The sequence below is a fragment of the Sesamum indicum genome, linkage group LG3 (genome assembly GCF_026168435.1).
Source record: "Sesamum indicum cultivar Baizhima isolate 11 linkage group LG3, ASM2616843v1, whole genome shotgun sequence".
NCBI lineage: Eukaryota > Viridiplantae > Streptophyta > Magnoliopsida > Lamiales > Pedaliaceae > Sesamum > Sesamum indicum.
Genome location: NC_142659.1, coordinates 31,290,390 through 31,303,815, shown reverse-complemented (window position 1 = coordinate 31,303,815; position 13,426 = coordinate 31,290,390). Strand labels below are relative to the sequence as shown.

The 13,426-nt window shown below is 37.6% G+C and overlaps 3 protein-coding genes across 4 annotated transcripts; 1 reads left to right on the top strand and 2 right to left on the bottom strand.

The window, feature by feature from the left end:
• Positions 1-27: 27 nt before the first annotated feature.
• Positions 28-2,832, bottom strand: LOC105159555 (patellin-3). Its single transcript, XM_011076661.3, has 4 exons — positions 1,409-2,832; positions 1,028-1,152; positions 782-923; positions 28-694 (listed from the first exon to the last, which is right to left on the bottom strand). Exons 1-4 carry the CDS (start codon positions 2,633-2,635, stop codon positions 443-445), a joined length of 1,746 nt encoding a protein of 581 aa, XP_011074963.1. The 5' UTR covers positions 2,636-2,832; the 3' UTR covers positions 28-442.
• Positions 2,833-5,156: 2,324 nt separating this feature from the next.
• LOC105159554 (protein NRT1/ PTR FAMILY 5.10) lies at positions 5,157-7,437 on the bottom strand. Of its 2 annotated transcripts, none has more exons than XM_011076659.3 (4): positions 7,203-7,437; positions 6,908-7,128; positions 6,146-6,699; positions 5,157-6,044 (listed from the first exon to the last, which is right to left on the bottom strand). In XM_011076659.3, the coding sequence occupies exons 1-4, from the start codon at positions 7,333-7,335 to the stop codon at positions 5,261-5,263; spliced, it is 1,692 nt and encodes a 563-aa protein (XP_011074961.1). In that variant the 5' UTR covers positions 7,336-7,437; the 3' UTR covers positions 5,157-5,260. The 2 variants fall into 2 exon arrangements, with proteins under 2 accessions (XP_011074961.1, XP_011074962.1); XM_011076660.3 differs by having other exon boundaries at positions 6,908-7,125; positions 7,203-7,436.
• A 560-nt stretch (positions 7,438-7,997) lies between these two features.
• LOC105159553 (transmembrane 9 superfamily member 1) lies at positions 7,998-12,798 on the top strand. The gene is made up of 12 exons (XM_011076658.3): positions 7,998-8,389; positions 9,139-9,331; positions 9,420-9,524; positions 9,682-9,699; positions 9,784-9,878; positions 9,980-10,132; positions 10,301-10,435; positions 10,638-10,804; positions 11,080-11,174; positions 11,325-11,698; positions 12,043-12,316; positions 12,421-12,798. The coding sequence occupies exons 1-12, from the start codon at positions 8,315-8,317 to the stop codon at positions 12,486-12,488; spliced, it is 1,752 nt and encodes a 583-aa protein (XP_011074960.2). The 5' UTR covers positions 7,998-8,314; the 3' UTR covers positions 12,489-12,798.
• Positions 12,799-13,426: the final 628 nt, after the last annotated feature.

Here is a 13,426-nt window from a genome sequence, read left to right as displayed (position 1 = left end):
AATAATTCATAATAATGGACAAACATATCAATGAAGCTCAGCTAAAATATTTCCAGGTCTGAAGAATCCAATAAACATCACCATCCATGAAACCCAACATAAGCAATGACAAAACTCCTCAAATTTACAGTGCCAAAACATCAGCAACTAAACACAAATATGTTTGTTTCTATCCATATTTCACAAATTGTCTTCCTCTCCCCCCCCTATGCTCGCTCTCTATCATTTCTTCTCGTCCTTGCACAACCCACCCAAATCATTTCTCCACTCACTTAAATAATCCAACTTCAAAAAGATGTGAAAAACAAAACAACAACAACAACCAACAAATGTAGAAAACTCCCACCTTTAACATTTCAGAACTAAGTTTTAAATATCAATCAGACAAAAAGAATATGTGAATGAACAAATGGAGGAAGCCTTCATATACTGTTGAGGAATCTCATTCAGAGGGCTTGGTCTTGGACCTGTAGAGAAGCTTCTTCTTCTTTGATGTTTGGTTGTCAAATGTGAGCACAACCTTGCCTGCTTCACCAATCTTGAAGGTGCAGCTTACAACTTGTTCATCCCCTGCTCCCATCTTCCTCGACTTCTGTACAATCCAAGTGTAACCTTCTTCGTTACTTGGTACGAATTCAGCTCCATAGGAAACATCCCAGCCTGCCACCCTCACCTCCCAAATCAATGTGCCAGCCTGCAGTACACAGTTCACCATTAGAATATAACTCCATTTGTTAGAGATGAATACCAAATTGCAGTTTATTTGGAAAAGTTTGCCCACCTCTGCGATCGGCAATACAATTGTGTGTTTGCTTGCGGGCTTAATAGTTTCCTCTGTTGCAGCATCAGCAGTGGTGAATTCGTGTTCGCCCTCCTTGCTAAGCCCACCGTATTGAACTGGTACTTGCTCAGGTGCTATGTATCTGTCGCAGATTAACCCTCCAATTAAAATCATTCAAACAAGCATAAACCAAAAGGTATCATCAATCACATTGAAGATGAAAATTGAGGAATCAAATTTACTGACTTGAAGAGGGTCTCAGCAGTCCTGGTAGGGCCGGCAAACACAAATTTGCTCTTGGTCCTTTGTGTCAAGAATGGACTGATCATCCTATTGTAAGCCACATACCACCATGGAACATTGATGAACACCTTTGCACCACCAATAACCAACATATCAATTAGTACAATTAAGTGCCATACAATCAACGAAAAACCAAACCGATTTATATCAAATGCACAAAATTCACACCAATCCCCTCCTCCATAAGACTAAATCACTCAACAAAACATAACCACACGAAAACTCAAAGCAGAAGAGATGGGATATATATCTAGATAAACGTCCGTGAAAAGCTTAAACATCTCAAAAAACTGGTAAAAGGGGGATCTTTTCTTGTGAGCGTACCTGTTTGGCAACAAATTCGGGGTAGTTGTCCTGGAGCAACTGAAGAGCCTGGTTGGTAGCTTGGCGAAGTTCTTTCTTGAACAAGATAAGTCCAGGGGAATTCTTGAGATCGGTGACTTGAACAATAGTGCAGGTGCCGTCAGGACTAAAGTCAAGTTTCCTGATATTCTTCTCCAGGAACTGAATATACCACCTCAAAAACTTGGCTCTCTTCTCAGCATCAGAAAAGGTGTTGCTATACAACTCCTTATCCTGAAACTCACCAAAAGCATTGTAGCAAACAGGGTGCCCCTCTTTGTCCACTCCATGAATATACACGACCTTTTCAAGACCCTCACCGATTCCTTCCTCTTCCAACAACTCATCAATCTTGAACTCTTTTCTCCATGCCACCACACTTTTCAGCATGGCAAAAGCTTCCTTTACTTTAAAATCCCTGGCCCTCAAGAACTTGAGGAGAATCACGTCACTCCTCTCGTCAGCAAGAAGTGGGACACCCCAGATGGAAACCTCCTCCGGTGCTAGTGGTGTAGCTGTTTCTTCCTCTGCCTCCTTGGGCTTCTCCTCCTCAGCCGTAGCGGCGGCCGGCTCCTCACATGGTGGTGGAGCAGGGGCGGCAACTTCATGAACTATAGTTTCTTTGATTTCTTCTTCCACCGTTTCAACTTTTTCTTCAACCTTCTCAACCACCACTGTTTCTGATGGCTCATTTTCTTTCTTCTCTTCAGCAGGTGCTTCTGTTTTGGCTTCGGTCGTTGTCTCTTCTTCTTTCTTATCTTCAGGTTTTAGTTCTTCCTCGTCCTTCTTCTCCTCAGGTTTTGGTTCTTCACCTTCCTTTTTGTCTTGAGGTTTTGGGTCTTCCTCCTTTTTCTCCTCGTCCTTAGAGGGTGCGGGCGGTGGAGCGGTGAATTCATGCTTGTTAAGCGCCTCACGAATCAACAGTTTGAACTCATCCAAGGCTTTCTTTTCTGGGTCGATGAGATCATCAACCTTGTTGCTCTCCTCCTTGAATGAAGCAGATTCAGCAATCTTGTTGTCTTGAGGTGCTTCATCTTTCTCCTTCTGTCCTTGCACCACTTCCTCGGGTGCAGGTTCCTCAACCTTCTCCGGCTGTGGAGGGGCCTCCTTATCTGGGAGGGTGGTTACAGGGTTGTCAAGGACAGGAACATCAGATGGCACAGCCACTTGGGATTCAGGAGTTGTGGTGTTCTTGGTTTCCTCAGCCATGATAAAACTCTTTCACTTTTCCTCAAAGCAAATACAAAGGTTTTTATATTATTGGACAGAGACAGAAACAAATGGAATTCAAAGACAGATCTTTTTGCTACGATGGAGAGATGGGAGAGAGATGGGGTTTGGAGGCAGGTATTAATATGAGAGAAATCAAATTCAAATGGGGATTGTGTGTGTGTGTGTGCGCGCGTGAAGAAGAGGAGGAACAGTCTGTCAAAAGGAGAGTTGAGAAATTTGCCAGCTTCTTACAGTCTTGTAATGGGGTCCATTTCAACCACACCAATAAGGCAATAACAATTCTTCTTCTTTTATTTGAATAATGATCGGAATTTACATACAAAATCAAATTAAGCTACTACTAATATTTATTTATTTAAATTTAAATACCGAATCATTTTCTTAGTTGGCCATATCCAATTATGTTTCCAACTATGACTTATCACACATACCTTTTTTGTACAATCTGATTTAATTATTTATTTTTGGTCAAATCAGATTTAATGAAATCAAATCAATTATAAAATAAATGTATCACTTTTGTCATATAATTAATTTAAATTTAACTAAACTAAATCCAAATTAGAATTTCTGTTATGTATTCTGTGGTGGTAAAATCTCATTATTTTCGCTCCTTCATTATTATTATTATTTTTTTTACAACATACAAATTTAAGACACGAATTATAATTAAATAATATTAGTTTTATTCTTATAGGCCGTGTCGTGACATCCATTTTCTATCCAACGGCATTATTATTATTATTATTATTATTATAACATAAAATATAGAGTGCAATCCATCACAATTTGGGTAAAAAAACAAATAATGATGAAGATGAGAGTCATGTCATAATAAATACAAAAAATGATGGAGGGGAATACATAACATGGTGGGAAAGGAACATTCTCTTAGGCTTAGGGATGACAGGAAACGTGTAACCCAACAAGTGAAGAGAATGTGTATATTAAATTAGTGTTAGGTGATTAATAATATTAGGACAGGCTGTGAATTAACACATAAATTGCATTAGTTATGAATAATAAATCCTTTGTCATAATCATCATCGATCCTTGCCAAGTTCAGGACAACCCAACTCGCCTTCCGCTTGCTTTGCTTATCAAAGTAATAAAAAATATTATATTTGCCACCATTAAAATTATCAATTATAGTGCATATATATCAATAAAATGTACATAAATTTATATTCACAAAAATAAGAATGAAAATATATATGTAATTAAAAATTATTAAGTCTTATTGACTTTTTTTAAATTGGTGTATGTGGCATAAATTATTTTAAATAAATTAAAATTTAATTATACTATTAAACTGTGCTATTTAATAAATTTTCATATAATAATTGTACAATATATTTTAATCATAAAAATAATAGTATGTTATTATTACTTTTTCACGAAATGTTCCTAAAACAAAAAAAAATATGAATTTTATCAAACTTATCAAATAACTTATTACCAAAAGAATACATATATAACAAAAGTAATTCAATTTATTTTATTTTAAACTCAATTTCACATAATTTAGATAGTTGATCAAATGCAATTTAATCATAATCATGATCCACTTTATTTCTAGAATATCATAGAACATGGTAAACACTGGTTTATTTATATGGCCATATCATTTGTTGTTTAATTATGCGATGAAAAAATCGATTTATTTTTTCCATCCCAAGTTAATTGTTTCAAAATATATGTATTTTGTAGTAAAATTAGTAGATTTAGAAATAGGAAAAGAAATAATTTTATTCTAAACAAACTTGTATATAAATGTATGATTAAGAATAACATATCGTAAAAGTTCAAAGTAATGTGATATTATGAGCTATTATATATTAATAGATATTTACATGTGTATAAAACTCTATGTCAGAATTAAAACAAAAAGAAGAAATGTTTGTGTGAATTACATACTATAACAGAAATGGGGACTAATTATAAATTGTTAGATAAGATTACATAAGTGAAAAAATATAACAGGGTGAGTATTTCGTTAAAATAAAAAATGTAGACCAAAATGATTTAGTCTTTCTTTCTCCAAAAATTAGAAGAAAGAATATTTAATAAACGGAGGAGTTAATTAGTGTAGAGTGCCAAGTTTGTCTGATGAATCCGTTGGGGGTTAAATTATTAAAGTCTTTGACTAATTCACGGTTTCTTGTGATTCCCATCCCATCACAAATCAAACAGCCAAATGGAGTGGAGTGGAGCCTCCCTCCCTCCTCTTTCTATACCCACAGCTTCACCCATTTGTTTAACCAATCCACCACAAATACATTAATATACATTTTCATGTCTGAAATTGACATTGCAGTTGGGCTTCCAACTTCCATCCCATCAACATCTGACATTGCACTCGGCCTTCCAACTTCCATCCCATCACATAATTTCTTGATTTCATTTTTAATAAAAATAAAGTTGAGATTATAATCAAAAGTGGTACTAGGTACAGGTAGGTATATATATATGTATGTCTTAAATGAGGAGGCGATAATTAAGGAGCCGCTTTACTTTACTTCACTAATAATGTGTCCACATTCCAGTTGTCATCATGATTGATTAGATTTAGACACACTCCTCCACTCCTACTCCTAGAATTCAAAGTTTTTGTTTGGCTGAATACAAGAAACCCACAAAACCTATTGCATTTAGTCCAGCAAGCAACCAGTAGAAGTAATCCAAATGTGCTCCATTCGTATTGTCCGAGAACCAACCACCTTCTCCACCCCCTTCACTACTCACTCTCTCAATCATGCATATAAGCAAACTGCTCAAGAAATTCCCCATCCCTAATATGCTCAGAAATATTGATAGCCCCACACTCTTTAAACCGCAAGGAACCTTATCGTAGAACAGCTCTTGCAGTCCGATCAATGCGAATACATCTGCCATCCCATACAGTATACACTGAGGGATTAGCCACCAGAAGCTCATCATCGCTTCCTTCCCCTTCCCCAATCCGTATGCTGAAGCAGTTTTTTTAAGTCTCTGTCTCTCCACTAGAGCTGCCGTCACCATTGAAACACTGCATATAAACATACCCGTTCCAATCCTCTCAACATCCGTTATTCCACAGGGTTTTCCGGTTATAACTCTGGCCAATGGAACAAACACACGATCGTAAATGGGGATGACAAGTATGATTGTGAGACCAATTATGTATTGGATTGAAGCAGCCGGTACTTCAAAACTCGATCCTACCCATCGGTCCATTTTAATTCCTTGCTTGGTAAAGAGAGTTGAGGGTTGAGCTAAGACAATGGCAAATGCCAAAGACGTAGCCCATATTGGGATCAATTTCACAAGTGCCTTTGCCTCTTCCACCTCCTGTGTGCTGCAAACTTCCTCATACTCAGCCGAAACCAAAGCTCTGTTAAGAGACCTGTTTTGCATGCAAATATTTCTCTATAAAAAGATGCGTGTTGGGGACGAGGGACTATATATGTCCTGTTCTGATGAGTTGAATTAGTAGTAAATTCTTACTTGACGAATTGCTGCTGATCAGAAGGTGGTAGATCATGAGGCACTATGTCCTGTACTTGTGCTTCATTGGGCATACTTGTCCAATTCATTGCTGCTTTTATAAGGAATTGAGTGAGGCTGGAAAGGGCACATTTCTGTTCTACTGTGTTGCTATTATATCGGTAGGACTTGGTACCCAGCATGAAGATTGTTAGTGCAATAACCATAGAAATGCATGGGATGCCAAACCCGATGCCCCAACTGATGTTATCCTGAATGTAGTTTAAGACCAATAGAGCTGCCAGAGGACCTGCACATATACTAAAATACCACCAATTGAAAAACGAGCTCCTGCTTCTCAACTCTTTGGGATGTTGGGCGTCAAATTGATCTGCACCGAAGGCCAGAATGCAAGGTTTATGAGCCCCTTGTGCGAGCGCCATTAGATATAGAGACATGAAGAAGAACAAAGCATGATTATCCAGCTCATTAGGGGGCTGCTGCGGATTCAATATGGAACATCCTCCTCCTCCTTGGCAATTAAGAAATGCCGAGGTAGTCAGCAGTCCAAGTGCCTAATCAAGAGATGCATTTTTGGATATATTACATGATTTTGTCATTTACACTAAAAGGCTAATTAATAAATGATGGAACTATATATAAATAAAAAGAATCCAAAAGTGATTACATTATGCTATATATATATGTATATAATGGATCGGGTGATCCAATATATTATTAAGTGAGCAATTAAAACCCTCAAAGTAACTAAACTAAACTGACCAAGATATAGAGTAGGGATGAACAGACAATGGTCCAGTATCGGCCGAGGAAGGAGTCCGCCACAAGAGCTCCCAAAAGTGGGAGCAGTAAACCTGTGCCAGCCCATATATTTATGCTGGCGGCCGCGGCGGCTGTCGACTGCCCCAGCGGGCCCGTGAGATACGTTATGAGATTAGAACTTATTCCATAATATGCAAACCTCTCCGCGGCTCCAACCCCTGCTGCATGCACCCATTCAATCTTGATTTCGAGGTAGCAACCAATTAATGAATGGATGAAAATATATGTTAATTACCTATGATGAAGGATGCAGATCGCCAGTAGCCGGATTGACATCTTATGGCAGGCCTGCCAGCGTAATCCACCATTCCATCAACAGTAGTATCATCAGGATTCATTACATGATTAATGGTGGTATCCGAAGACATTTTTGTAAGTGCAGTGCAGACTAGTACGAGAGGTCTGAATGTGATGGATGAGCAAATATTAAACGCAAAGTCCCACAAAATGTGGAGGTGGTAGATGGGCTTATGACTTGTCCTCACTCACATTTTGCATGTATACGTGGAGACGGGGTGGGGTTCATGCAAACCAACAGCTTAACACCTGGTTCCATATATATTCTTATTTTAACTTCCATTTTTCTATTAAATTAATTAGTTTGGGCCTGCTGCTACACACTTTAGGGTCTTAATTATATATAAACCCGGCCTGCTTGGCTTGGGCTGGACACACAATCATCAGTCATGATATAATATAGGGCCTTGGGCCGAGGGGTTGCTAGCTTGCATGTCTATGACTGATCCTCTTTTCTTTCTATATTAGTATAAAAAACAAACCCAAAGAACATATGCTAATTTTTTTGAGAATGTTGTTAGATAGTAAAGCTTAATTTTTTTCTTTTTATCTATATATCATCATCCTCATCATCATATAAATAATCATTTAATTTAAAAAGAATATATTTGTTTTTTGTTTATGATAAATGAATTAACGTTTTAATTTCTTAATTAACTATTTTTATATTCAAGATATTCAATTTCTACAAAATTTATGTAATTAGTTTCAAATATATATACCCCTTTCTTATTGAGTGAGAGAGGGACAGTAGGTGAAGAAGGAAGGAAGGAAGCCATAAACCCAGTCCCAGATTTGCACTTGTCTACTATTTCTCCTCCCAACTCCCACTTCCACCCCAACCCCAACCCCAAATCCTCCTCTCTCCATCTCTACTCACTCCAAATCCAACCCCTTTCCAATTCCTTCCTGAGATCTGAATAAACTCCCCTTCAAACCATCATTATTCAAACACAAAAGTGGGACTTATATATTTCCCATTCTCTTAAATTTTCAATCTTCTGAATTTTTCTTGTTTCAGATCTGACTGGCCTTCTCCACAACGAAGCGATGCGCTCCGCCCTTCCATTTCTCTGCGTCTTCATCTTCTTCTTCGCCTTCCTCTTTTCTTCCACTCTCGCCAAGGTGAGAATTTAGTGATTTACCCCGCCTGCCTTCTGAATTTCCTTCGTTGATTGTTCGCAGATCTTGTTTCAATCTGCCTTTTATATCTCTGTTGCTTTCGGTCCCGTTTGATGCATATTTTGTTTCTCGTTAAGATTTGGATTTTGGTTATTGTTTTGTTATGTCTTTTGCCAAATTGGTTGTGTAAATGGCAACAAGACTTCTTCTTGATTTATATTAGGTCAAGGTAATGACAGGAAGAACAAACAGGTCATTTTATTTATGCATTTAGGTTGATGCGAGTTATAGAGTGTTTCCTTTCTCTCATGTACTCTTGCCCTTGAATTACCCAAAGTTGGATAACAAGTTTAGAAAGCTTAGGGAAAACAAGATTGAAACGATAAAGCCGCAGCTTGTGTTTTTCCTTATGCTGGTTATTAAGTTCTATTCATTTGGAGAATCAAAGGGCGTGCTTGACACTGTAATTTGCACTAGTTCTCCTCTCACGGGTAACAAATATGTCCGGATCCACTTCCATCAAATCGTGTGTCTTTTGGTGTCTGATTATTCAATTATGCGATGCTGTCTAAATGGAAAAAACAGTTATTTACACAAGCTTCATGAAGAAGTTGATGTATTAGAAATGTCTACTTTTTCATATTAACCATGGATTAGCGATTTCGGTTTTTCTGATTGTTTAGTGCAGAAAGAATCGATTGCATGCTGGTGCTGCCTTCTAATTAGTTGACATGTTTCTAATTAATCTGCAGTATCAAGCTGATGAGACTGTCACTCTTTGGGTAAACAAGGTTGGCCCATATAACAATCCCCAAGAAACCTACAACTACTACAGCCTCCCGTTTTGCCACCCACCTGGTAATGCTGCTCACAAGTGGGGCGGGCTTGGTGAGGTTCTTGGAGGCAATGAACTTATTGATAGCCAAATTGAGATAAAATTTAAGCGTAATGTCTTGTTTCTGCTTTGCTTTAGTCAATACTCTTTTTATTTCCTACAACTTTCGGCATTCTATCTAGTTCATTGCTTTTGCAGGAGATGTGGAGAAGACTAAAATTTGTGAAATTGAACTGGATGCTGCCAAGGCTAAACAGTTTAATGATGCAATTGACAATTCATACTGGTTTGAATTTTTTATGGGTATGGTTATCATGAATTTTGTCCTTACACTTACACTCCTGTTTAGTAAGCTTGTTATAATTTTTTTTTTAAAAATTATGCCCTCATGTTCCTCTCTAACTTTTGTTTCTTTTTCTGTGTACCCTTATGGATACCCTCATGGGTTGCTTGTGATCAGATGATCTGCCATTGTGGGGTATGTTTTAATCTGTATACATCAGTTTAGTTCACCATTTGGGCTATGTTTAACTGTGATGGAATTGGTAATTCTTTTATGAAGGTTTTGTTGGTGAGGTTCTTCCCGATAGAAACCGTGATAATAAGCATGTGCTTTGGACACACAAGAATCTTGTTATTAACTACAATGGAAACCAGGTTGGCTTGCATGCCTATTATTTTTCTTTTTCCGTATTAATTCATTCCTCCAACCAGATGTAAGTGGCTTATTTGTTTGAATTGATGATTTGCACTTACAGATTATTCATGTCAATCTCACTCAAGAAAACCCTAAGCCACTTGAGGAGGGGCGAGTATTGGACATGACTTACTCTGTGAAATGGGTCCCGACTAACATTACGTTTGCTCGCCGTTTTGATGTTTATCTGGATTATCCTTTTTTTGAGCACCAGGTACATTTGTTATTATTGAAAGGTTTCCTGCTAATATATGTGCTTCAAAATTATCCTGTATTTTGAATATTTCTCCAAAGATGGTGATATTTCCTCAAGTTGTTTCCTAAATGTTTATCGTGTGATTATTTCTCCCAGCCAGCTCATCCAAGTTTTCTCATTTTGCAGATCCACTGGTTTTCTGTCTTTAATTCTTTCATGATGGTAATTTTCCTTACTGGCTTGGTATCCATGATATTAATGCGCACCCTCCGCAATGATTATGCAAAATATGCTCGGGAAGATGACGATCTTGAGACTCTGGTAATGTTTTCTGATCATGTATTTGTCGTTTTATCAAATATTTGGTATGTGTTTATTTTTCAGTAGTTTGTGCATCATGCTTCTGACATGATGAACTTTGGAGTTTGTGTTAATTCGGAGTGTGTTTAGTAGTTAGTTGTTCCAATGATCAGAGGACTTGTGTTTTTTAAACGACTGCTCATATTTGAACTTTTCCTGTCAGGAACGGGATGTAAGTGAAGAATCTGGTTGGAAACTTGTCCATGGTGATGTGTTTCGGCCTCCCCAAAATTTGGCTCTACTATCAGCTGTCGTCGGCACTGGTGCTCAACTAGCAACACTTGTTCTGCTTGTCATCATTTTAGCAATTGTTGGAATGCTATACATAGGGTATGCACAACCAGTTTGACATGTCATTTTATTAGCGTATATGAACTAAGCAGTTTGCATAACCATTGAAGTCTGAATGATGCTTGTCAATCACCCTGGATTAAAGAGTTTTTGCTTGTTAGGAAGTAAGATTTTGCACAGTAACATGCATCTGCCATGAGGGGCACTTGGACATGTTCCTTTTTCTGACATGTCGCTGTAGAGTATGACTTTTTCCTCGTAGTGTTTGCTAGATTAATTGTTTTAACTACCTGCTGCAATGTTATGTGACTCAGGAGAGGAGCAATTGTCACGACCTTTATTGTATGCTATGCTTTTACCTCATTTATTGCTGGTTATGTCAGCGGTGGCATGTACTCTCGTAATGGAGGTATGTTTCGTTTTAACGACCCCCTCCCCCATCAAGAAAGAATGTCGTTTACTTCTTCCATTCTTTATTCTTTTATGCTTGTATGACTACAGTTTGTTATTCCTTTTGCTTGTGAGGTTACTAGTTCTTACTTTTGGTCTCTCTTGTTAGGCAAAAAATGGATAAAGTCAATGATCCTCACGGCATCACTTTTCCCATTCTTGTGCTTTGGTATTGGCTTCATCCTGAACACAGTTGCCATATTTTATGGTTCTCTAGCTGCGATCCCCTTTGGTACCATGGTGGTTGTTTTTGTCATATGGGCCTTTATCTCCTTCCCCTTGGCTCTCCTTGGCACCGTTATCGGGAGAAACTGGAGTGGTGCACCAAACAATCCTTGCCGGGTGAAGACCATCCCTCGTCCAATTCCCGAGAAGAAATGGTATCTGACGCCATCTGTTATCTCTCTCATGGGAGGACTGCTTCCATTTGGGAGTATCTTTATTGAAATGTATTTTGTCTTCACTTCGTTCTGGAATTACAAGGTAATTTTATTTGAGTTTTCTCGTAATTTATATTATGAAAATTTTGGCTGCTGTATCTGGTTGAAGTATGCTCCACTTTTAGTTTGGCGAGATTTGTTGTAAAGTATCATGTACACTTTCCTCTTTTCTTCTAAAGTGAATGAGTTAAAGATCCTTGGTGTGATCATTTTAAGTTATGGGTGTATTGAGACCCTTTGGTTGGTACATTTCGCTTCCTCTTCCTACAGCTCGTTGTCATTCAGTGTGAATTCAGTTTATAGCCTGCAAGTCTTATTTAAAGACCCCCTCTCCCTCTCCGCCATTTATTTCTGACACCGTTCATATTTTGGTTTTCTTGTTGATAGGTTTACTACGTGTATGGCTTCATGCTGCTTGTTTTTGTAATTCTGATCATTGTCACAATTTGCGTGACAATTGTGGGCACATATTTCTTGCTGAATGCCGAGAACTATCACTGGCAGTGGACTTCATTCTTCTCTGCCGCCTCAACTGCTCTTTATGTGTACTTCTATTCAATATATTACTATCATGTCAAGACAAAGATGTCAGGCTTCTTCCAGACCAGCTTTTATTTTGGATACACTTTGATGTTCTGCCTTGGTTTGGGGATACTATGTGGTAAGTTTCTTTGAGTGGGCATAAACATGTATTATTATTATAAGAGAAAAGATTCAGATGATAATACTTGTTTTTGGTGCCCCTAATGGGGTACAAAATTTCAGGTGCTGTTGGATACCTTGGCTCCAACTTGTTCGTGAGGAGAATTTACAGAAACATCAAATGTGACTAGTTGTAGAATATACAGGGTACTTTTGGTTTGATTGTTGGATGATAAGTTAATGCTGCGGATGAGGGAGATAAGGAAAGCAGAGGTTGTGCGGACTCTGAGAAAAGTTGATGATTTTGTAGCGGTGAAGTGAATTAATGGCACTGTTAATCAGAAAACTCTATTTTGCTTGCTCCCAATTTACATGGAAAATGATTGTAGTTGTAAATGTTTGCCTGGGTAGGCATTTCTTACCTGACTCTGTTTTCATTTATGTAGACACTTGGGATTTTTCTTCCAATATAGTTAACTAGTGTTTAAATTTGAAGAATCATATATTTTGTTTAGAGAGAGAGAGTTGAGGTCAATATCCAGACCTCGGAGGAACAACAAGATTGTTGCTCTGCTAATCTTTTCTCCAAAACTGTATCTTCCATTTCAACATGAAAATAAATATACAATGTGGTGGGTGTGGCGCATTCTTATTACGTGCGTGCTAAGAAATACAGAAGACCTCACCTCACCTCACCTCTCCTCGCCTCTAACTCAACTAAATCTCAGAGCTCTGAAAATACTCTTTTTAATTTAGTTACTCAATAGAGGATTTTTTTTTTTCTCTCTTTTTAATCGTCTAAAGTTCTCACTCAGAGTCCGTCCCGTCCCATCACATCATTACACGGACCTCATTATGGAACATTGGCACTGCAAGAAACTGCAGGATAATCTAATCTATGAATTCATGGCCCTTCACTTCACCCACCATTCATTATTTAGTCTAGATTATTACGGATAATTACACTTATTTATCTTAAAATTTGATATAATTATATATAAATTTTATGATTTAAAAAATTATATATAGCACCCTTGAAATTTGCTTATTTCTAACAAATAAGTTTTTTTAGTTAGTTAAAATTAACTGAATTTATTGATATTAATAAAAAAATTGCATGAAAATTGAT